The sequence below is a fragment of the Hydra vulgaris genome, chromosome 06, assembly GCF_038396675.1.
Source record: "Hydra vulgaris chromosome 06, alternate assembly HydraT2T_AEP".
In the NCBI taxonomy this organism is placed as follows: domain Eukaryota; kingdom Metazoa; phylum Cnidaria; class Hydrozoa; order Anthoathecata; family Hydridae; genus Hydra; species Hydra vulgaris.
The window spans coordinates 41,208,585-41,234,265 of record NC_088925.1 but is presented as its reverse complement, the minus strand read 5'-3'; the positions used below and the strand labels follow the sequence as shown (position 1 = coordinate 41,234,265).

The 25,681-nt window shown below is 26.3% G+C and overlaps 2 protein-coding genes across 2 annotated transcripts in view; one reads left to right on the top strand and one right to left on the bottom strand.

The window, feature by feature from the left end:
- Positions 1-3,045, top strand: part of LOC136081860 (uncharacterized) — a 30,183-nt gene extending 27,138 nt beyond the window's left edge. Inside the window, exon 9 of the mRNA XM_065800156.1 lies at positions 2,518-3,045. Within this exon, the coding sequence (XP_065656228.1) occupies positions 2,518-3,008 (491 nt within the window). The 3' untranslated portion in view covers positions 3,009-3,045. The remainder of the gene's footprint in view (positions 1-2,517) is intronic.
- Positions 3,046-15,211: 12,166 nt separating this feature from the next.
- LOC136081404 (uncharacterized) lies at positions 15,212-18,417 on the bottom strand. The gene is made up of 5 exons (XM_065798718.1): positions 18,255-18,417; positions 17,492-17,626; positions 16,224-16,480; positions 15,994-16,151; positions 15,212-15,434 (listed from the first exon to the last, which is right to left on the bottom strand). The coding sequence occupies exons 1-5, from the start codon at positions 18,415-18,417 to the stop codon at positions 15,212-15,214; spliced, it is 936 nt and encodes a 311-aa protein (XP_065654790.1).
- Between the last annotated feature and the right edge of the window lie 7,264 nt (positions 18,418-25,681).

Genomic DNA, 25,681 nt, shown 5'->3' with positions numbered 1-25,681 from the left:
TCTAATAGTTCTTGTTGTTTCATACATCTTTTTGTCAGTCATCTTTTCTGTCTCGGAAACTTTAAAGTAAATTTAGGTAGTCGAATGACTTTAAATAAAGTATGAGGTTGACTGTTTTTTAAGTTGATGATTTAACTTCTCCTGTTGAAACAAGTACTTCATTTTTTCTATATTTAGTTTCATCTCCTGTATCTATTGTAAATTACTCTTACATTAGATTTACTTTTTATTTATTTTTAAAATTAGATAGCTTTTGTATGTTCAAATTAATTTTGTTGCTTTTGTCATCAAACTGTTTGCAGTTATTTAACCCATATGTATTGGTACCATAGACACCAAGTTGCATAATAATAGTTGAACTTTTCTATTTGGTGCAAATTTGATTTTCTTTTTTTCTACGCAAGCAGGTGAAGTGAGTTGCTATAATTAGCAAGTTGAAGTTTAAATAGTAACATTCAGTTAAATTAAAGTTAAATTAATTTCGGAAGATTCAGTTAAACAAAATTTTGAGTAGTATCACATCTATAAAACTCTCTAATTTTTACCTATTATGTGGCCAATATTTTATTTCATCTAACATATTGGTACTAGCAGTATTTTGCATTGGTTCAGGTTTTTCAATAACATAAAAAATAAATAAAAGTAATACTTCATTGCCAGGCTTCCTCGGTAAGTGGGAGCGAACTGACCACAAAAATAATATTTATTTGCGCAAAACGGGCCAGATTTTCTTGTCCTTTTAAGAACATTTTAAAAAACAAAAAATAAAGCGTAAAAAACATTAATTGGGCCGTTAAGAGACAATTACAAAAAAATATTTTAGGAAAAGAAAATAACTTTTAACGCGAAAAACTTTAAGCAAAATAAATTACGTTTAGAACAAATAAATTCTAAACATAACTCTTTAATATTTTTTTTATAAAATGAAGCGACATTTTTTATATAAAGTAACATCTTACGATTGCTTTATAATTAAACAAATGTTCTTTTATTTATTAAAGAGCTAATTATAATTTTTATACATATAATCATTTCTTATTTCCAGTGCTGGAATAAGGAGGGTTGGGGTTAAAGGGGGCTATATCCTTAAGCCCCACAATGTTTAGGGCCCCAAAATAGTCAAGAAATCTTTTTTTTTTAGACACTTTTACGCTGTGGCACATAAAAAGGACTCCAAATTAAAAATAGTCCTCGGCCCCGAAAAGTCTAACAATGTTCTAATAAAATTAACACTTGCTATAGTTTTATTTAAGCTAAATTATTTTATAAATAAAAAAGTTAATTTTTTTTAGTAACTATTTTACGTTTCGCTTGGTTTGAAAATTTTAATATATTTGAAATAATTCTACTTAGTAAGATGAACAAATGAAATAAAAAAAATCATTGTGTTACTGTAGAAATTAAATTAACTAGATAGAAACCAATTAAAAAGGATAAAAATACTTTATGAAGAGGAAGCGGAACCGCTTCACAATACCACTTATAACGTTTAGTGAGAGGGTTTTTTAATTTTAAATAGTATTTAAAACACAAAAACGTTTGGTATAACGAGTTAATAAGAATGGCAATGAAGCAAAAATGTTTATAGCTAGTAAACAAATACCTAAGAACTTAAAAACTTTTTTATATCTAATAAGTTTCCATATATATATGTATATATATATATATATATATATATATATATATATATATATATATATATATATATATATATATATATATATATATATATATATATATATATATATATATATATATATATATATATATATATATATATATATATATATATACATACTTATCTTTGTGTTCTCTCGAGACCTCAGGCATAGTGCTTGTTCATCCGCGAGTTACTTTGTATGCATGTTTGTGTTAAGTATCCAGAAACCACCTGTATGTTTATTTCATAATTAGTTTTATTAACTTTATACTAATAAAATCAACAATATTTAATAAACGTTCAAATTTTTGACTATTTAAGAAATATATATTTAAAACACTTGTTTTTGCAATCAAATAATAGTTTAAAAAACGTTTTACGGCATTGCAGATGTCAGTCAGCGTATTTTTTGAACTAACAGAATTAGTTTGTTCGTAGATTTGGCGGGTTTTTAGTGTTTGCGAATATACTTTTTAATCTTCCGCACCGAGATGTTTCGAGAACATTCAAGTTAATATATGTTCCATGTATGTCTGCTAAACAAAAATTTTTCATTTTACGGATATACTAAACTTAAATGTTGCCGGTTTTTCTCAACTAAATATCATTTCCGTGGTCATTAATAATAATAATAATAATAATAATAATAATATTAATAATTAATAATAATAACAATAATAATAATAATAATATATATATATATATATATATATATATATATATATATATATATATATATATATATATATATATATATATATATATATATATATATATATATATATATATATATATATATATATATTGCAGTAATTAGTTTTTATAAACAATGTCTAAAGGACTTTTTGGTTTTTTAGATTATATTGACGATGCATCAGAAGTCGTGATTAAAAAAAACAACTTGGTTGCGACATTGATGCTCTTAAAGAGACAATACAGTGTTTCATTTGAACTTAAACCAATTTCATATCAAACAGGATGGCATAGTGTGCTTCATATGACTATCGGACAGGATTTAGCAAATTATGGCGATAGAACACCAGGTGTATGGTTCCACGAAGATGGGTCGGGAAAGTTATTGATTGCTTCTGCTATAAATGGAAAAAAAAATTATTTCTTTACTACAACTTCATCGTTGCCTTTAAACCAATGGTCAAAGATCGAAATACGTCAGCGACTTAATTATTCAGACTATGTTTACGAAGTGAGTCTAAATGGCAATATTATTTTTACTGTCAGAAATATTGATGCACGTGAATTCAAAAATGTCAAGGTTTACCTAGGTGATGAGTGGTATTCTACTCAAGCTGGATCAGTAAAAAATTTAAAAATTGTCAATAAAGTTTAACTTAGTTTGGTAAAGAGTAATTAAAATGTAACTTAGTTGTTTAAGGTATTTGTGACAAAAAAGTTAATACGAATGAAGATATATGTATAATAAGATTATTGAAATAATTTAGCGTTTTTCAATATTAATATTTTAATTTCCCTAAAGCATTTTTAATTAGTTTTTAAATAAATTATTAGTTAAATATTCTTTTTAAACCCTAAATAATTTCCCATAACTCATGTTTTTGCGGATAAAAGCAAAAGAGTAAAATGTAAAAAGTAAAATATTGTTTATTTGTTTTCTTTTAAAATTAGTTAATTTATTATAAATATTGATATATAATTATATGTTTAACTAATATTAGTTAACTTAACTATGTGCTAATCCCTAAATGTCAATATGAAGATTTTAAGAACTATGATTTGAGCTCATTTAAAATAATAAGGAACTCAATTAAATTAAACTTTTTAAAGAAGCTGATACACAATTGGTTAGAATGGATTAAAAATCGCCAATCGTTTTCCTTTTATAAAATTTCACAATTCTTGTGAAGTTTTATAAAAGGAAAACGAAAACCGAAATACCGATCTTAAAAAAACAAACAAGCAGATGATAAAGTATGAAAAAATACAAAAAGATATTGAAGAAAGTCTAACGTTTTATCAGGATTGCCATGATAAAAAAGTCAGCGATTTGGAGAAAAAATTGATAAATGATAAAAATGTCAGTGATGTGGAAAAAAAAATATGGTCGAATGCAACCATAGGGGAGAATGAAAAAAATAGATTTAGACAGCTAGAAGATCGTCAAAGGAGAAACAATCTTCGAATCGAAGGAGTCAAAGAAAATGATAACGAAAACTGGGATGATACGGAAGTAAAAATAATAAACCTTCTTGAAAATAACCTCAATGTAAAAGATGTAATCATAGAAAGAGCGCACAGAACTGGTATTATCCATACTAAAATGCCTAGAACAATTGTAATTAAGTTACTAAATTATAAAGACAAAGTAAAGATTTTAAAAAACGCCAACAAACTAAAAGGTTCTGGAATTTATATTAACGAGGATTTTTGGCTAGAAACTACTATAATAAGAAAGAAACTTCTTGAAGAAAGCAAAACGCATAGGATAAACGGTAAATATTCTGTTGTTATATATGATAAGCTCATTGTTAAAGAATTTAGAAAAAAAAAATTATGTTAAATGATTTTTAATTTTTTTAGTTAAATTTATATTGATTTATTTTTTTATTTAAAATGGCTGATAATATTGTTTTATCAAACATAAATTTTAATTCACAGAAAAAGCCAATAATTTTAAACAACTATTCGGATCCCGATTATAATTTTTTTAACGATAGTCAAGTAATTAAAAATAATAGCCCGATATACTATAACCCAAATTCAAAAAATATTGATAAATGAATGGAAGATAATTCGTTTTCAATGCTTCACATTAATATTAGAAGTATTCAAAAAAATTTCATTGAAACAATTTTTACATAAAATTGACATTAGATTTCAGAGAATTTGTCTCAGCGAGACATGGTGTAACGATGTAAGCATTGAAAACAATTCCAATTTTCAATTACCTAATTATAAAGTAATTCATCAAGTTAGAGCATCAAATTAGGAAGGTGGAGGTTTGTGTTATACATAAAAAATTTAATTTTATTTAAAAGGAAACCACAGTTAAGTTCAACCACTAATGATTATGAATCTTTATGCGTTGAAATTATTAATAAAACTTCAAGAAATATCGTCATCCATGCTTTATATAGACCGCCCTCAGGAAGTATTAAGGCATTTGAAAATCACATTTAAAGTATAATTAAAAAAAAATCATCTTTAAATAAATCGGTTTATATTGTTGGTGACATTAATCTTAATATATAAGAATACGGCAAAAATAAAAACATTAAGAACTTCTTTAACACAATTTTTCAAAATAGTTATATTCCCTTAATCAATAAACCAACGTGAGTAACTAGAGAAAGTGCAACATCTTTAGATCAAATTATTACAAATGATTTCTTAAATATTAAAATAAGGACAGGTATATTTAAATCTGACATTTCTGATCACTTCCCTATTTTTATTCTATCGGAAAAATGCATCGACTATGATGCTCTTAGTGATAGAAAAAAATTGTTTACAACACGATTAGTAAACGACGCTTCCATCAAATATTTTCATAAACTTCTTACTGGTGTCACTGGGACACCCTACAACTAAATCTAAATGCCAATAAAGCATATGATATCTTTTTAACTGAATTTCTTAATCTTAATAATAAAGCATTCCCGGAAGTTACTAAAGTTATCAAAACAAAAACACTTTTAAACGCCTGGATCACGAGGGGCATTCTTAAATCCTCAAAAAAAAAACAACGTTTATATAACAAGTTTCTTAAAAAAAAAACTCTTAAAAATGAAACTAATTACAAAACCTATAAACGGTTATATGAATCAGTTTTAAAACGCTCAAAGAAACATTACTATTCGGAACAATTATTTAAACACAAAAATGATTCGAAAAAACATGGCAAAATATAAAGGAGGTAATCGGTAGAAAACGTTTATACGGTAATTTACCTCCGAAAAATCTTAAAGTTAATAACAATTGTATTGTAAATAAATCCTTAGTGGCCGAAACACTTAATCAGTTTTTTTAAATATAGGTCCTATTTTATCATCAAATATAGCAACTTCTAAAATACACTTTAAGTCTTACGTAACCTCAAACAACATTAGTGTTATGTCTAATCCTAAACTTACGGAAAATAAATTATTAGACACAGTGTCTTTGTTAAAGCCCAAAAAAAGTGTAGGTTTCGATTCTATAAGAAGTAATGTCGTTATTAAATCAATAAAATACATCACAATTCCATTATTACATATTTTTAATTTATCTTTAAAACATGGTGTTTTTCCAGAAAATCTAAAAATTGCAAAAATCATTCCAATTTTAAAATCAGGCGATCCTTCTGAAGTTGCAAATTATCGTCCAATCTCAATTCTTATGTTTTTTTCAAAAATATTAGAGCGAGTTATGTATAATAGGCTTTATTCGTTTTTAAATGTAAATAATATTCTTTACCATAAACAATTTGGATTCAAATCTGGTCATTCCACCGATCATGCAATCATTCACTTTGTTCAGGACATATTTAAATCGTTTGATGAAGGCAAGTATACCCTTGGTCTTTTTATCGATTTAAGTAAAGCTTTTGATACAGTCTATCATCAAATCTTTCTATCGAAATTCAAAAGTTATGGTATAAAAAATACTAACTTGTCCTGGTTCAAGAGTTATTTGACTAATAGGAAGCAGTATATAGTTTATGATGAAGGAAAAACTAATCATGAGTCAATTACATGTGGTGTTCCTCAAGGATCGATTTTAGGGCCACTTCTATTTCTTGTTTATATAAACAATTTAAATAAATTTTCTAACATTTTAAATACAATTTTATTTGCAGATGATACCAGCTTGTTTTATTCCAATAAAGATAACAATATATTATTCCAAAGATTAAACAAAGAACTAGACAAACTAACCCAATGGTTTAAATCAAACAAGTTATCTTTAAATATTACTAAAACAAAATACATTTTACTCCATTACCTACATAAAAAATCAGATATTCCCTCAGAACTTCCGGACCTTTTTATTGACAATCAATTAATAAAGAGAGAGCAATCAATAAAGTTTTTAGGCGTGTTTCTAGACGAAAATGTAACCTGGAGGAAACATATAGGTGTAGTTGAAGATAAAATATCAAAAAATTTAGGTATAATGTACAAAACAAAGCAGTTATTACATCGATCTTGTTTAAAAAACATTTACTTTTCTTTTATTCATTGCTACTTCAGTTATGCGAACATTGCTTGGTGTAGCACTAACGCGACGAAAATAAAAAAATTGCTTAGCAAACAAAAATAGGCTATAAGGATAATTTCAAACGTAGATCGCTTCTCACACACACAAACACTATTTAATGAACTCAATATCCTATATGTATATAAACTAAACCTCTATCAAGTTCTTATTTTCATGTTCAAACTTGATAAAAATATATTAACAATTTTATTTTATTCAATTTTTGAAAAAATAAATCACATATACCCTACTAGATTTTCAAAATACAACTACATTCAATCCAAAACTGATTATTCCGCTACTAAATTCTCTATTGCAAACCGAGGACCAAAGTTGTGGAATATAATATTAAATAATGAAATGAAAACTAATTATTCTCTAAACTAATTCAAAACAAAACTTAAGCAATTACTTTTGTTAACTGAAAAGGAATTAATTTTTTTCTAATAAAACTTCTTTATATTAGAAATCAATAATTAATCGTTAAATAATTAATTACTTTAGATTATTAATACATAATTAATCAATAATTGTACATATATTTTTATCATTTTAAATGATAATCTTCTTTTTGAGAAAATTATTTTTTATTTTTGCGTTATTTATTAATCTTTTACTTATATTTTATACTGTTTATTTGCTTTTACTTAATTGGCAATCAAAAGTATTATAAATATAATTAAATAAATTAAACTATAAAATGCTCTACCAATAAAATGTTTTTATATAAAATCATATCTTCTTATTTTTCAAACTAATTCTTAAATGTTATTTTTGTCATTTAATATTTTAATAAATTTTGTTTCTTATATTTTACAAAGCAATTGTTATATCTTATTTTTTGAAAAACTGTAAATTTTAAACGATATGCGATATATTTAAATTTTCTTTTATAATATATATCAGAGATATATACATTAAATCCATATTTTGTTGTCAAACTATCTTTAGTCTAGTAATGACGCATTTTTTGGGGCTTAATGATAAGACTAAATTTGTCTTCTTCTAGCCCCGGTCATGTAATTGTTTTTTTATAAGTTACGACTGTAAATTTTTATTTTATCGGCAAAAGTGTAAATAAAATAAAAAAAAAACCAATTTTATCACAGAAACCAATTGGGGATACAAGCAGTTCTATCAGATATCAAAGTTTTCTCATGACATGTGTTGTGCTTTTGATGCTGCTGAAATATCCCCTAAAAAATTCGTAACAAAATGATTACAGATTTCTTACATAAGTATACAGAGCAGGAAGTTCCGTCTAAAACCTAAATCTTGTATTGAAGCCATTAAAAGAAAAAATTACGACTGTTATTTGTGGATGTCAATTGATAAAACAACTAAAAATTCAAGAAGATACATTGAAAATGTTATTACTAGAAAATTATATCCAGAAAAGGAATTTGCCAAACAAAAATTTTCTCTGAGCTCTGCTAAACTTGAGAACATATCATCTTGAGCATAAATCATCTTGAACATAAACTTGAGAACATATCTGCTAAACTTGAGAACATTATCATAGAACTATTGCAAAAACATTTCGATGAATCTGTAAAGGTTTTTGTAAAAATTTTGACTACACTATTTCGCCGTTCATTTTTAATGTTGTACCATATATGGCAAAAGCTGGTCAAGCAATAAAAACTTTTTACTCCAAAATAACACACTTTAATTGTCTTACTCATGGTTTACATAGAGTATATGAGTAAATACAAAATATAATTCAAACATTGATTGTATTAAATGTAAAATAAAGTATTTTTTAAAGCTTTGTCAAAAGAAATGTTCAAATATTTACAACCAGGCTTTGGCCTAATCTGCAAAAGTCTGCAAAACCATGTATGCAAAGCAATTAATTGTTTAAAACTGGTTAGTAAGCCCGGCTCCAATGATGAAAAGCATGATGGTTCTTGAGAAACTTAACACATTACGGATATTCATTTTTAAGTATAATCTTCGACCAAGCATTTTTCAGATAACTTCCTGATACCTTTTTCTGAAAAGTATAATCTGCGTTCAAATACCAGGAACGACTTGATAGTCGTTCCTGGTATTTGAACGCAGGTTGTAAATATTTGAACATTTCTTTTGACAAAGCTTTTACAAATACTTTTTTTTACATTTAATGCAATCAATGTTTGGATTATATTTTGCATTTGCTCATATAGTCTATGTAATCCATGAGTAAGACAATTAAAGTGTGTTATTTTGGAGTAAAAAGTTTTTACAAGGAAAAATTAAATCACAGCAGTCAAATTTTCTAATTACAAACTGTCGTCCATCAATATGGAATCGTTTCCAAAATAAAAATATTAAAAATCTAAAAAGCCCTTCATCGTTTAAACAACAAACTAAAATGCATTTCCTTAATTCCTGACATATTAATTATAGTTTACAGGACTTGTTTTCAGATTTTTTTGTATTTTTTCTTTTTATTTACTTTTTATTTTTTCTTCTTCTTATATTTTTTAATTTTTTTTTGTTTTCAATTTTTTACACAAAAAAAAAAAAAAAAAATGAGTTTTGCTTTATTAAATTTTATTTTACTTTAAAAAATAAAGTGTTTTTTGTATTTTCATTTTAATGAGTGACAAAAGGGGCTCTATGAAATGGTTGTGATGATAAACGCATCATCCTTACCTTCTTTGAGTCCCTGACTGATTATAACAGTATATATATATATATATATATATATATATATATATATATATATATATATATATATATATATATATATATATATATATATATATATATATATATATATATATATTATAAATTAAAAAGATTAAAAACGTTTTTTATAAAGGTTTTTTATGTTTACAATGTTATTTAATTTATATGAAAAATTGTAATATTGTTTAATCAGTAAAATAAAAGTTAAATAATAAAAAATTTACCACCAACACCAAAAATTAACAAGATGGGGATCTTGGGTTGCACTAATCAAATATTAAGAAGACAATTTTGAAAACATTACGCAAATACTTATTTCATAAGATGAAGAGGAAGCGATTTTAATCAAAGTCTCAAAAGATGTATTAACTGACCTGTCAATAAGACCTAATTTTGTTTATGTTTGTCTAAATATAGGTTTCTTAGTTAATAGTTTCAAAACCGTTTTTTAAGAAATCATTTTTTACAAAAATCAGAGCTGTTACTAAGGCGTTGATACCATATTAAACATTAAGGAAGAGAAAGCATTTTTAACTAAATATAAATAATAATAAATTCATTAAAAATTTCATTGAAACTATGGTTTTGATAATTTAAAGAGATTTTTCTAAGAGCTATATTTATTATTTATCAAACTCAAATTTATACTATTGTGGCGAACTTTTAAATATGCCGCAATAACATTTTTAGATTTTAAACAATTTTTCTTTATAAAAAAAAACGTCTTCAGAGCCAATAGACAAAGTTTTTTTTCCAAAATTTAGGTGAAATGTTTGTAATTTACTTTAACAAACATTTTAATTGAAGAATTATACTTTTAACGTCAGTTACTTATTTTCATGAATAAATTTATTTTCAGTGCTTATCACCATGCTAAAATAAAATAATGCAAATAAGTAATTTTCTATTATTAGGTAAAGCAAAGGAAAATAAAATTATTTTATAGAGCATATTTTTATTGAATTTAGCTACTAAAAGTTGGTTTTTCAGCAACCGTATTCTTATCTCTCCGTTAAATTTAAATTAAAATCAATCCCTTTTAGCAATATTAAAAAATATGTTCTCAAAACCAAATTAAAATACTACTTGCTACATCAAAATAAATAGAAACAACAATAGTATCAATGGTGATAGTAGATAAATCACCATATAAATTATATAAGATACAAATATGAATGTAGACTAGTTGCAACCTTCTGTGAGTGTATTATTTATTTTATTTGTTTCTTTTTTTTCTTTTCTTTCTTTTGTTTTGTTTTGTTCATGGTCGCTCTCCTCGATTTAGCCTAGCTATATGAGAGTGAACCATCCAGAATGTAGACTGTACAAATATTTTTTATAACGTATAACATTCTTATGTAAAACATCTATATTTCTGGTAAATATATTGCTTTTTGTTCTTGTTGTTGTTGTTGTTGTTGTTAAACTAACGGAGAATATGAGTGATCGTTAAGAAAAAAACTCTAAACGGCCGGTTTTAAAACGGACGAAAGTAAATAGTATTCTAATCCTTTCGTTTAGACTCTGTATATTAACCGCTCTAATAATTTTTTCTGTTAAAAACCCTCTGTTAGCCTGCTCCGTTAACTAGTTTTCGTGCTATTTCTCTTATCGGATCTAAACGTTGCGATGTCAACAGACGATGATTTAGTATAATTGGTTTATCGTAGCCGGTGGTTCTTTAAACAATAGTAACTGAGTAATTTTTTGAATTTAATAAAAAGACGCTGAATACGAAAAACTCAAAGAGTTTGTATCTATTTAAGACTATATGTTTATGTCTCTTCACTCATATGGATTACGTATTTGCTCTCTATTTTCTTCGACTTTTGCAAACGGAATAAAATATTAAAACCGAGTAATTATATTGTTCAAGAAATCGCGATCTTCCTTATCGCATCAGGGTGGAAGTTTTTTTCTCCGAGTGTTAAAACTATATATTACCTCCAAAATGAGTTATGCGACAGTGTACCTTGTACCTGGGTTCTTTCTGTTAAAAAAATTGACAACTAGTTATTCAAAAGTTATTTTAATTTTAATGTGAACTTTCTTTTATGCTAAATAGAATCTTTGATGGAAAGGTTTTTTATTTATATTTAGTAGGAAACGTACAAAAAATAGTATTCAACTATTTAATTGTAATATTCGAATATTCTCTAAAAACCTAAAAGATATTAGCAATATTTCAAAAACTTCTAAAATTAATTTAAATAATATTTAAAATACAGTGCTACACAAAAAAAACAGGGGTATTTTTGTAAAAAGTTGTGTCCAAATTCTTTTAATTATACTTGGCATGGCTTTAACAGAGAAAGATTCATGTAACCTCTGCAGGACTTAGTCTTAGAGCATATAGAAAGCTTTAATACCCACCCACTCCATGTTTTACTGCTACAGTCCTGTATTACAGGACTCTAGCAATAAAACACGGATTGAGTTGGCATTAAAATATGCATCTATATAATATAAATTTATCTATCTATCTAACTATCTATCTGATGATAATAGTATGTTGGAAAAGTGTGTTAAGAAGTTAAGAACTTTTTGTTGACACGTCAAGTGTTGATAATCGAGAGGGGGTCGTCGTCAAAATGAGAATTCGTGGTAAAGTGACGGTAAAATAGTGAGGGAAGGGTTAGAAATTTTAATTTGTTTAATGAAGCGTGATGCGCGCGCAGATATGATAGAGGTTCAGGTGTAGAAAAAATTTATTCATATAAAAACTATTACAACGAAAAAATGTTACAATAAAAAAATGGTTACAATACTGACTTTTTTTCTTCTCTGAAAATAGGCTAGTTTTTTTTCACAAAATTTTCAAAGGTCATGTTTGGGTAAGATTCTTTTCCAATCGTGATGTAGTGATTATAAATATCGAGTTCATTAAAAGTGGTTTGTTGTATTTTTGTGACATTTCTATTACGAATCGTAATTCTTCGCTAGATAAAACAATTTTTTTACCACCAGACAATTAGAATTTCCAGAGATTGTATTAGTTAGCTAAAAAAATAAAAAAATAAATTTATTCATATAAATATTTACAATTAAGCTCAAAGGGTGGAGCGTCACATAACCACACTTCTTCTTCTGCTTCTTTTTCTTCTTTTATTATGATTTTTAGTTCTAGTTTTAAAAATTTTTCAAAATCAAGACCTCGGAGAGGTCTTTTTAATTTTATATTAGATGGTTTCAATTCGAAAGGTGGAGCGTTGAGTTCACATTTATTTATCTAAAAAAAGATAAAATGTTAGTATAAAGTTGTATAAAAATAGGAATAAAAAAGCAATAAAAAATAAGGAATAAAAAAAAGACAAAATGTAATAAAAAAATATATATTTCTAATTAAAAAAAGTTATTTTCGCAATTTACAACTTTGGCAACCGCCACATTTTTTTTCACAGAAATAGCGTTGGTTTATTAACGGCGAATGTTGTAAAGCTTCTTTATTTATTTTGAAAAAGTAAGGATACATGGCTGAAAAAAAGCAAAAAATAGGTTAAATAGAAAAAAAAATTTTATTTAAAAAAAATAAAAAAAAGAAAAGAATGTACCTTTCATTTGTTTTCTTACTTTTTGGCTTGATTTTTTTTGGCATAGCCACTTTTTGTTGCTTTGTTCATTTTTTTTTAGCTATAAATATAAAATAACATCCTTCATATGTACAAAATTTTGAGATGAAATAAAATTATATTTTTCTTTAGCCCAATTTACATAGTTTTTTAATAAAATATAAAAATGATCATATTCAGTATTATTTAAAAAAGGTTGAAAATAATGAGATGAAAATATTTCACTGCTTATATATATAAAAAAGGCTTGTTCTTAAAAAAATTCTCAATGTTCTTTATATAAAAAACGAGGTCCACAATGAGTTGATATGTAAAAGGATTGATCCCAAATAATATATTTTCTATCGTAGTATTCAAATGGTATCACTTTAGGTAGTTTTTTTAAAAATGCTTCAATTTCGACTAGTATTCTAGCATAACCCATTTTTCTTTTACACAGTTGTTTTAACGTAGGCACTTTTTCATATTTATAGTTTAGTCTTGTTTGTCCACAAAACTATACCCATTTTTCATAATGCATATCGTATTCTTCGAAACTTTTTCTTTCTACTTGCATTTTTTTTTATTAGTTATCAAAAAAAATTAAAAAAATTTATTTACAATATTAACATGAATAAAACAAGGTTCTGTAATATAAAAATATTGTTTTTTTGCCCAGTTTATATATTCCATTACTAAATGATATAGTTTTTTCATTAAATATGTTTCTAGTTGTTTATATGGATCGGCAAAATACGATATTTCTGTAAAAAGTAAATGAAATAATCTGTAAAGGTAACGTCTTTGAAGATGAAAAAATAATGTTTCTTTTTTTTGACAACCCATTCATTAAAGATGTGTCTACGATAGCTGTAAAATAATAATCTAATTTCATCTTTATTTTTCCATTTGTTGGGTAGTTGGGTTCTATCGAATAAAAAAAAGATTTTATTTTGTTATTGTTCAAATTCAAAAAGGATTCGTTGATGTAAAAATTACGAATATATAAAAAATACAATAAAAAAATTATGCTTGTGAAAGAAGTCATAATTTTACTATACAAGTAAAAAACTATGAATTCTTTCCCAAAAAAAAGTTTTTAGAAAAAATCAGGTTCTTGGGCGCATTCGGGTGCTTCAGGTGGTTCAGCATTGAGAAAATGATAAAATTTGAAAAGTTCTTCTTGCTTGGCCTCAATGACAGCACTTGGATAAAATGTGTTTGGTGGAGAATAAACAGGTGGTAGATTTTTAACTACGCTTTCTTTGTATGTTGGCAATCGTGGTATTTGATTTTTATATTTTTTCACAATGTCTAAACGATGAATAGCTTTACACATTACAAGTAAAAATTCTAATTTACTTTTCATAGTTTCATAAATATGTCCTTGTTCGTCTTCTATAATGTTATCTTTAAAGTATTCTATGATATCCATTGCAGTTTTTAATTTTTCTTTGATTCCAAATGGTAATTTCAACATAAACCTGATACTTTTCACATTGGCAATAGTTAGTTCAAGACTGATTTGTCTGAATATTTTTACTATATTCATTTTTTTATTAGTTAATCTAAAAAAAAAAAATGTATAAAAAATAGAGATAAAAAATATGAATACATATAAAAAATGAGAAAAAACCATTTTTTACATAAATATGTTATTGAATAGTAATCGTAATAAATAAATTATTATTATTATTAAATTGTTTTAGTTCTTCGTGCGAAATGAAATTAAGGAAACCAACAGCTTTATTATATTCTTCGGTAGGTTTATCAAAAGAACTTGCGTTTAAACTTTGAATATAATTTTCAGGTGTGATGGTATAAGCGAAAAAATTATCATTATTTCTTAGAGTAAAAGTTATTTTTTTGGCAAAGGGCCATTTTAAAACATCATTGAGGTCGCTTCGAATGAGTTGGAAGAAAAAATGGCAAAATTGTTTACATTTGTGCTTCGAGTATATATTTTTATTCGATAATAATACCCTTCTGGTGAGTAAACAGCTTGCGAATTATAAGCTTCATCTGATAGCAGTCTTAGATTCATTTGATCGTGTTTGATGATATGTTTGTCTTTAAAGAGGTGTTGTTTTACTTTTGGTTGTTGAATTGATTTTTATAATACTAAGAATTCTGTGCTGTTTTCTTTTACGATTTGATTGAGTTTTATAATTTCTTGATTGAGATTTTGTACATCTTCTTGATTTGTTAACATGGTCATGTTTTCATAGGTGAGTTTTTTTAATTCTAGCATTTCTTTGTTGGTTTCTTCCAAGGTTTGTTGTAATTTAGCATTCTGTTCTTTTAAATTTTTAATTTCTTTGTCGTCTTCTCTTTGCCTTTATAAAATATCTTTATAATCAGCAATTTGTCAGGCAATAATTTCTTGAAGGTTTTTAACGCTATTCATGTTGTAGTTGAACGCAAGATTTAAATAGTTTAAGTTTGTTTTACCATCTTGAATAATTTGTTCCATAAGTTGATTTTGTTGATCTTTATAGTGATGGAAACAAATAACAGAGTGTTCGTAATAGTTGTCATCAATAACAGTGTTGCAAAAAAAACATATTTTGGGTCCCATTTTGAGAACTTCAAAATCGCATTCGTGATTTAATAAATCTTTTACTTTTTTTTTGCATGTAAAACAGTCATGAAGGTTGATTTGTTCCAATTTGTCTTTGGAGCATTTGAGTTGTCGATCCATGAGCTGTTCCATAGAAAAACTTTCATCACAAAAACAACATGGAAATTTGTCCATTTTTTTATTAGTTGCTGAACAAAAACATTTATATATATAAAAAAACATAATAAAAAATACACCAGTTTTTAACAAAAAATAGAATGATTAAATATAAAGAATTAATAAACATGGCAACCAGGTTAAATAAAAGGAAAAACTCGTCCATTTCAATGTTCAATATCACATGTTCATCGTTTATATTATGAAATACGTCATTAAATATCATATTTTCTACTTCTTCTTCATTTTCTAAGACATCACCAAAACCAGGAAACGTATCATCAAAATCATTATTATTATTCATTTTTTTAGTTGTCTAAAAAAAAAAAAGATATATTTACAAAAAAAATAAAACCAAATTGGGGAGATCATCCATTTTATTTATAACTTCAATAAGATGTTGTTCAATGTTCATTTCGTTGATAATTTCGTGAATTTCTTTTTCTATTTGATCTACTTTTTTTTCTACTTCTTCTTCTAACATTTGCTTTTTTAGTTCTTCAATAAAATCCATTTCCTCCATTTCTTCCATTTCTTCTATGTCTTCTATGTCTTCTTGTAGTAATTGTTCTAAATAAATTTCGTATTCTTCTTCTGACATTTCTTCTAACTCCATTATTTCTTCTATTACTTTTTCTTCTTTGTCTGACAATAACAAGTCGTGGTAACAAATAGTCCAAATAATACTCTAAATATTCTGCAACTGTTTCCCATTGACTTTTGAAATCTTTTGTGATTTTGAGTTTCATTCGTGTAATATTCATTTTTTTAATTTTTTGCTAAAAAAAAATATAATATTTATTATAAAAATTTATCGTAAATAATTATTTATAAATAATTTACATTGTGATAAACTAAATAAAAGTTTTTCATTATCAATTTCATTTTCCCACATTGATAAAATAAAGTATAAATGTTTTATTGCTCTTTTTTTATTTGTGTTGTGTTGAAATACGAGTATTGTTAAAATAATTTTTAATTTATCCGAGTTTTTTATATAATTGTCATCTATTTTTTTAATTTGATTTCTTTTAAATTTTAAGTATACTGGCAGTTGATTCCATTCGACATTGAGTTGCTTGCTCATATTTATTATTATTTCTTTAATCATTTTTTTCTATTATACATAAAATAGGGTATATAAAAAATCGTATAAAAAAATTGAATATAAAAAAGATAAATGAAATAAAAAAGACAATTATTAATTTTTTCTAAAAAAAAATAGTTACAAAATATATATTTTAATCGTTTTCAATTTCAGGATCTGGACTCTCTAAAAAAAAAAAGGAGAGAGAATGTTAAAAAAAAAATTTATACTTTTTTATAAATAAAAGTATTAAGTTAAACATACGAGGGGATTAGTCAGAGTGAGAGGCACTGATTTGTCTATTTACGCCTACTGGATACGGACTATCTAAAAAAAGGAGAGGAAAATATTATAAAAAATTGTATTTATTTTTTATTAATAAAAAAAGTAATAAAGTTAAACTTACGACGGGTGTGGGTATGGGAAGGCCTCGCTTCTACATTTTCGAGTACATAGTTTTGTACAAATTTGCTAAAATTACTTAGTCTTAATTTTCTTCATCAATAAGAAAAAAAATAGCATTATAAAAAATAACTTTTTATTTTACATGTAAACCATAAATCAATTACCTCTTTTTGCGTTGTATGCAAACACTTGATTGATGCCGCGTTTTTTACCATCTTGTATAATGAAAAACTGGTCATTAAGACTATCATTAAAAAGTTCGTATTGAATTTTATTAATTGTAATATATCTCATTATAACTACAAAAATAAATAGGTTCATTTAGAAATAAATACTACATTATTTTTTGTAATAACTAAAATATATATAAATAAAAAAATATCATTTTTTATAAAATGCCTAAAATAAGGTATACTCCTAGATCGTTAAACAATGTCAATATGGCGCGTACAAAAACAACAGTTCCTAGAACTAAAAAAGCAGTTCAAATACAAACAAGTACAAAACAGAGTTTAACATCGACACAGACTGAAAGTCAGTAGTTACCGAGCAATTGTAAAAGATTATTATCTTGTTTACGAAGAACAAATAATAGATATAAAGATAATAAAACAAACCGCAAACTTGGAAGAGTTGGTAAAAGAATAAAACGCTGGGTTCATACTGCTGAATCATATGTCGATATTAAACACCAATTAAAAGAAGCAAATATAAGACGCAAAAATAAAAACAAATAATATATTTATGTTAAAAAAAGTTATCATTTTTCAGATAAATTCAAAACTTTGTTAATTGTAAGTTGGTGAAGTCTTTTTGCATCATATTTTTTTCTGTTTTTGTTCTTTTTTTTCTAAAAAATAAAAAAACTCTTTTAGAATAAAAAAACTTGCAAAATTTTTTAAAAATAAAAATAATATAAAAAAAGACTCAATTTTTTATTTTGTTCGATGGTGAAATCAATTTTATGATCATTTTTTTCATCTTTTTTGCTTTCCGTGTTATTTTTTGTGTTAAATAATCCTTCGCATACCTCAACGTCGTCTTCAATTAGGATAGGTTTATCCAGAAATTCTAACTCTAACTCCGCCATTTTGTTCTGGTTTTCTAGATTTTTTTCTTGTATTTTTATAAAACGTTTTACAATTCTTGTTCGAGCCATTTGATTTTGTTAGCAAGAAACACGCTTTTTATGTATAAAATTTAATCTCTACAGATTAATGCGAAATAAAAGACAAAGTGATCTAACTTTATGCAATGAAAAGAAAATGCTGTGTCATGCTAGTTAAATTTAGAAACACTTAATAACGCTTTTATGAACAAGATTAAAGAGATTAAAAAACGGAGTAAACAACTTTTTAAAAAACACTGCGAAGAAAAAACTCAGCGTAAAGTGTTAAAATATTAATTTAAATGAATTCAAAACTTCATGAACCATCACGTTGACGTAGCATAGTGCATTCGCATTCCGCACTATGTTTCAAACGCCATGACATTTACCCGCCGTGGGTTCAAATCTCGCTTAAGGCATATCATATCATTCTATGTTATAACAGGGAGCGCTAGTACCACTCACTGATGTAATGTCTAGAAAGTTTAGGAAGTTCTATGTTAATGCAGGGGGTATACGTTCACTGAAAGCAGGGGATGTGTACTCACTGAGCAGGGGGCTAACGCTCACTGATGTAATGTCTAGAAAGACTAGAAAGTTCAATGTTAACGCAGGGGGTAAACGTTCACTGAAAGCAGGGGATGGGTACTCACTGAGCCGGGGGCTAACGCTCACTGATGTAATGTGGAGTGTGTGAGAACAAGTGAACGTACGAGTGTGTGATAATGGATGTGATGGAATAAGTAAGGTTGTGTCAGGGTGACACCTTTATTTTTATCTTGTAAAAAAAAAGATATATAAAAAAAAAAGACAAGTCAAAAAAAGTTAAGTCAAAAAAGATAAAGGCAAAAGTTAAAGTCAAAATAGTCAAAGTCAAAAATGAGCGCAGATGACATTGATTTTTCTCGTATGATTGTAAGACGGAATTCATTTTCAAGACCACCCTATTATAAAAGTAATTTAAGACCTAAATACACTTCTAAATTACCCAAATATACACTGGATGGAAAATGGCCTTTTCATAGAGATGCTTTTTTTGAATTTTTTGATAGAATCTCATTTGATGAAAATGAGTTAACGGATCCTAATAATACAGAACTAAGAGTACTAAAACGTAGAAGAATTAAGAAAAATTTGAAAAAATAAAGCGTAAATATTGTAGAAAAGCACTGATGTGTTATCGAAAAACAAAAAGCAAGTATATAAATAATAAACAAAATCGCGAAATGGATCGAGTAGGAAAACCGATATATCGTTTTGTTTTAATAAAAGTGGATCGCGATAAACAAAGAAATATTTTTTAAAAATGAGACATAGAAGGCATAGAGGTCATAGGACTGCTAAAAGATATATTTTTGTTCACCGAAAATCGAGACCTCACCCTAGATCTCATCATTCTTTAATTGGTAAAGGGCGAAAACGTATACTTAAAAAGCATGGTAAAGGTATTCTTGGTAGCCTATTAGGAAATATACCCGTACTTGGTGGTGTGTTTAAAACTATATTTTAATCGGATTAGAAAATAAGTATAAAAAAGCTCAACTCTGCAAAACGTTTATTTACAAAAAATGAACACAACAAAAGTGTGTAAACATGCGAGAAGAAAAACTTATATTAAAAAGTATTGTGAAAATTGTTTTATTGAAAAATTTCGTCAACACGTACAAGAAAATTTAAAAGAATATCAATGGTTAAGAAAAGATATGAAAACAGAACGAGAAACTCAAAAATTTACGAACAGATACTAGTGCATTTGGTGATTATATACTTACTTATGAATACGAAAACGGTATTGTTGAAATCATAAGCGGTGATAAAGAAAACGGGCACTTGAAAACATCCATTTTTTTGTGGCTTTATATTAGATTTTGAAATTGTAAATAAGTTATATTGTCTTTCACATATAAACGACGGTGTGTTTTATGTTGGTAATAAAATACCAAAAATAAATTGATAAAAAAAAATATTTAATGGTGTTTTTTCTATTGTTTTTTTAAAAAAAATACTATAAGCTTGGATTTGAAATAAAAAAATTCATTTGAAAAAAAAATTCATTTGAAGAAAAAAAAGTGGAGTTTAAAACATGTTTAAAGGAATTTTATAAACCTATTATGAATGTAGAAGCTTCCAAGTTTGAAGCAAATGATGGTTTAAAACAAGTTCAAGGTAATTTCAAATTAGTATTTCGTTTGGATGGATTAGCTGAAATTAAAGTAACTCGCTCTAACGAAAACGCTCATATTGATTTTATTTATGATAAAATCAACCACGAATTTGAAATGGTATATGAAGACTTTATTGATGTTATTAAAGAGTCATTTAACATTTGGCTACTCGAAGAAGTAGATGTTATAAAAAATGACTTTTGAAACTTATGCAGAGGATTGTTATCCGTTTCCACAATTATCTGATTTTTATATTTCACTATTTAAAGCTACTAGTAATGCAAAGGGAGATTTTTCCTTGTCACATCGTTTAAAACAGGGAAAAATTATTAAAGTAACTCGTTCCAATGATAAACTCAATATTGTGTTTATATATGAAGATGGAGAAGAACATTCTATTGAAATAAGTGAAAAAAATTTTTTATTGTTAGTTCTAAAATCTCTTGGAGGATGGTTTATCGACGAAAAAGGCAGAAAAGACATTAGAGATCTAAGATACGTGAGCGAGGAAGAGTCCGACGAGGAAGAGGATTAGCTGATTTTATAACCCCTAAAAATGTAACCAACGCATTGCAAGTGGGTTCACTGTTATACGGTATAAAAAAAGCGTGGAAAGGCAAAAAAAGCAAAAACTGCTCCTGTTCCTGTTGTTACAAAACCCGCCAACCCTTATATGCCTCCGGATAAAGTGTTTGAAGTATATTAAAAAAAAGACAGTTGTAAAAAAATATTATTTTATTTCATCTACAGAATAAACATGTATAAATAAAGTATTGTTTTTCTTCTTCTTTTTTCTTTTTATATCGTTTTATGGTAATTGTTTTTTTTCCCATACAAGTTAAACAACACGTCTTGTGAAGATGTATTTTTGCACTGTTTTTTGTATTTATGTTATAAATCCATACTTCGTTGTTTAATACGTGTATAGTACAATCTTTTAACAATGTATTATTTTTTTTTTCTTTTAATATCACAAAAAACAGCTCACCATAACCATTACACGTAAAACATTTTTCTTCTACAACGTCTTCAAGTAGCGTGTGTGCTGTTCTCTTCATGATTGTTTATACTAAATTCAGAGCTAACTGCCTTTTTATTTCTTTTTTAGTCATGCACTCATCAATAGGAACATCTAAAAATTAATTGGCTGTCTTGAAGCGTGTGTAATTGTTTGCATAAATCCTATCCATTTCAGTTTGGATCATGTAGTAAATATTTTCCTCGTTCATCAGAGATGGAATAGCTTGAATATCCAATACAAATAATTTTTCCCACGTAGCTTCATAATTTGTTCTTAAGAATTCAGAATCTTTTAAAAATCTTTCAATAGCATTTTGTGCCAATATTTGTTTTTCATAAATATCATAAGTCAAAGGAATTTATTTTGTTTTCATAGACAATAGATCACGTTCCAGATTTTTTTTTTCTCATATGTAAATGTAATTGCATGTCTTTTTCAAACAGTTATTTGGCAGTGTTATCAAGGTATGGAAAGAGTTCTCTTTTAATAATTTGGAAAAATGAATAGAGATTTAGTTGAATTATTGCAGAGGCATGAAGAGTTGTTACTTCATAAAAATAATGGTTTAACAGTCTGCACAATGAAGGTAAATAAATTTGATCAGTATATAATACATTTTCACTGCGAAAGACTAGAGCTACAAAATTAGCGTCAAATGCTCCACATAAACTACTATCATTCCATTGAAAAGGAAATTTGTTGTATGAAAAAAATGCGTTTTGATTGCCAGTGATTTCACTATATTTTAAAATAAATTTGGTAAACCAATAAAATTCGCGATTTTCTGCTGTCCATTCTGTAGGAAAATGATTTGATTGTCGTATATAAAAATTAATTTCAAATTCATTGTAGTTTATGTTAATAGTGTTGATTTGTATATTGTTATTGACTTCTTCTACTGCTTCAAACAAATATTTATTAAATCTTAAATGTTTTGGAATTTGTTGCAATACACTTTCTTCTCCTAAACTGTCAAAACAAATAAAATGACCCTTGTCTATTTTCATCAACACTCTCCAATGTTGACCTGCTTTTTTTGCTGTTTTATTGTTGTAAATGATAAAAGAACCATTTTTTTTCATTTGATTAATAATATGAATATGAGTTTTTGTTTGACTTAGCTCGTCAAAAGCATATACTCCTATAAAATAAATTTTAAATTCTGAATTTTTAAAAAAACGAGATAAAGATTCATCTGTAGCAATTTTTTTATTCTTCTTCTTTTTCTAAACTAAAAAAACTCGTAATAAATATAGTTACAATAGCGTGTAATATATAAACAAATAAAGTTTTTTTTATCGCTGGTTCCTTCCTTTATAATTCCTTCAATGTTTTTTTTAACAGATTTCTTTTTTAACGCTCCATCTAGTTTTTCTATCAAAGAAGAGACGGTAGGTATTACTTTTGTAGTAAACGTATCTACAAAACCGTTTGTTTGATCACCGTCTGTTTGATCCATAGTAGGTTTGATTTCTCTGTCTGGTAGCAAAACTGTAAACTTGGCTTTATAGAGTTCAGCTATATAGTTATCACCGAATTGCTCTTTCAAATCATCAAAGTAGTTGAGATGAATAGGACAAAGATGAGGATTTTCGAGTAAATTATTAAATTGACTGTTTTTAAAACATTTTGCAATACTGTAAGAATTTAATGTTATTCTTTTAGAATCGAGTACATTTTGTAGAAAATCAAATGATTTTTTTATCTGTAAAATGTTCTTCTTTTATATAATCAGATAAAGGTGAAGAATTTCCAGATTTGTGTTCATAATGTTTGTATATTTTAGACACTTCATCTAGCGCGCACACTGCGCAATTGTTATGAATTTTTTTAATGATGCTATCAACGCGATTCATTTTTAATAAAAAAGTATGTAAAAATTTTTTAAAAATTGATTTTTTATACTTTTTTATTCATTTTATTAAAAAAATACGCTTCTTTTTTAATAAAAAAGCAATTTTTTTTAGATGAGGTTGTTAGATTTTGAATTTATTACTAATCAAGAGATCCATGCGTGGGGAAGAAATTGCATTAGAGAGTTATGTTTACGTTCACTTAGTGATAAGAAGTTTTTTCACACACAAGTAATACCTTGTGAAAAATTTGAAAACTTGGAAGAAAAAGATAAAAAGTATTTTTATACTGTCTGAACAATATTCATGGATTAAAGTACTATCCTACTTTCAAATATACCAGCGAAATTATATTTTGCTGCTCTGTTGTGGATTACTTAAAATCAATATTTTCAAAATTCTAATCTAATCTCGTGTTTTATAAAGGTGGCAACATGGAGAAAGATGTATTGATTACAATAAAAGATCAAAAAATATATACATTTGATTTAAATAGATTACTATTTCCAAAATTGTGTTAAGTACCTACTTATTTTAACAATGAAAGTTTATGTTTAGAACATTATCAACATAGCTATACGAAAAAACATACTCACGAACACTGTCCAAAATATGAAACATTTATGTTTGCATCTTATTTAAAAGACTTTGTTAATGGTTTTATTAAAACAGGAAACATAAAACAATATACAGAATTTAGTGTTGCTGAATACGAAAGTTTTATTCGTTTAATAAAAGACAATATTCGTTGCGCACACGTGTAAAAAAAAGAAAAATGTGAATGTTTTGACAATATACTTCATGTTAATAAACTTGTATATCAACTTTTTGATATGGAAAAAAAATAAAAAAATAAAAAAAGTGTCTTGTTTATAATCCTTATTTCGCAGTCACATAATATTTGGTATAATTAGTGTTTTTGTGTATAGATTGTTTCGACACTATTTCGTTAGTATTGTAATTATAAACTTCGTCCTCTTTTCTGTATAATACCATTGAAATTTTAAAGTTTCTTTTAAAGAAAAAAAACCATTGAGCAGTAGGGTACATTTCTATTAAACTTTTTTCGTGAAAATTACATCGTTCAAAGGCTTTATAAATGTAAACTTTATCTCCTTCTTGGTGAACTTTTTTTTCTATAAAATATTCATAAATAGGAGCAGGTGTATAAATGGTGTAATAGGCATTATGAAAAACTTTATCGTTGAACGAAAAGCAAGGCGGTTGGTTCATGCAAGCAGGAAAAACTTTTTTTAATATTTTACAATTTTTCTTCAAGTTATCATACTCTCATTTGCTAGATAGATAAGGAAACAAAATATAATACTTTAAAGACTGTTTAAGTTTGCTTTTCCATGAAGTACATTTCTTGCCCATGTTTTTTGATTTGTAATAAAGTTTATATACTTTAATAAACTCTTCTAGTTTTATTTTTAATTCTTCATGTTGTTTTTCTACTGGTGTTTTGGTTATATTTAAAAGATCATCGTTTATCTTGCGACATACTTCAAACATGCTCGTTCTCCATGAAGGTGATTGTTCTACAAAATTCATATAACGACGAGAAGGTTTTTCAAACAAATGAAGACAGTTTTTCATAGTGTTTAGCTATAAATATATAATACAAATCCTTGTATTTTTCTTCTTCCAAGTTCAACTCCAAGTTAAAATTTTTTAAATAAGTAAATATAATTTCTTGCCATTCTTCAAACGTGTTATTTAAATGGTGAAATTCAAACAACATAGGATGTAATTCATTATCTGGGTAAAAAAGTTGAACAGCTTTAATGAGACTTTCGTCGAGTTGTTTGCTAACCATTTTCTCTTTCAAAAATGAACTAGAATTTATTATTTTTAGCCTTTATATAGGAAAATAGATAAGAAAAAAAAACAAGTTTTTTATTAATAAAACAGGTTTTTTTAATTCAAATAAAAAATTACAAAGAAATTATTCTTCGTCTTCTTCTGGTACTTCTGGTACTTCTACTTTTGCTTCTGGTACTTCGAATTTTGCTTTTTTTGCTTCACTCGTTTCTGTTTGAGCAAACTCTTCACAAGCTTTTCTCAAATTCTGATTATAATTCTAGGAACACCATTTTTATTCATAGTGTTGTGGAAAGACGGTTCTACAGCCAATAATCTTTCATACTCTGTAACATGAACCTCATCATCTTCTTTTGCTAATCGAATCTAATAACTGTTAAACT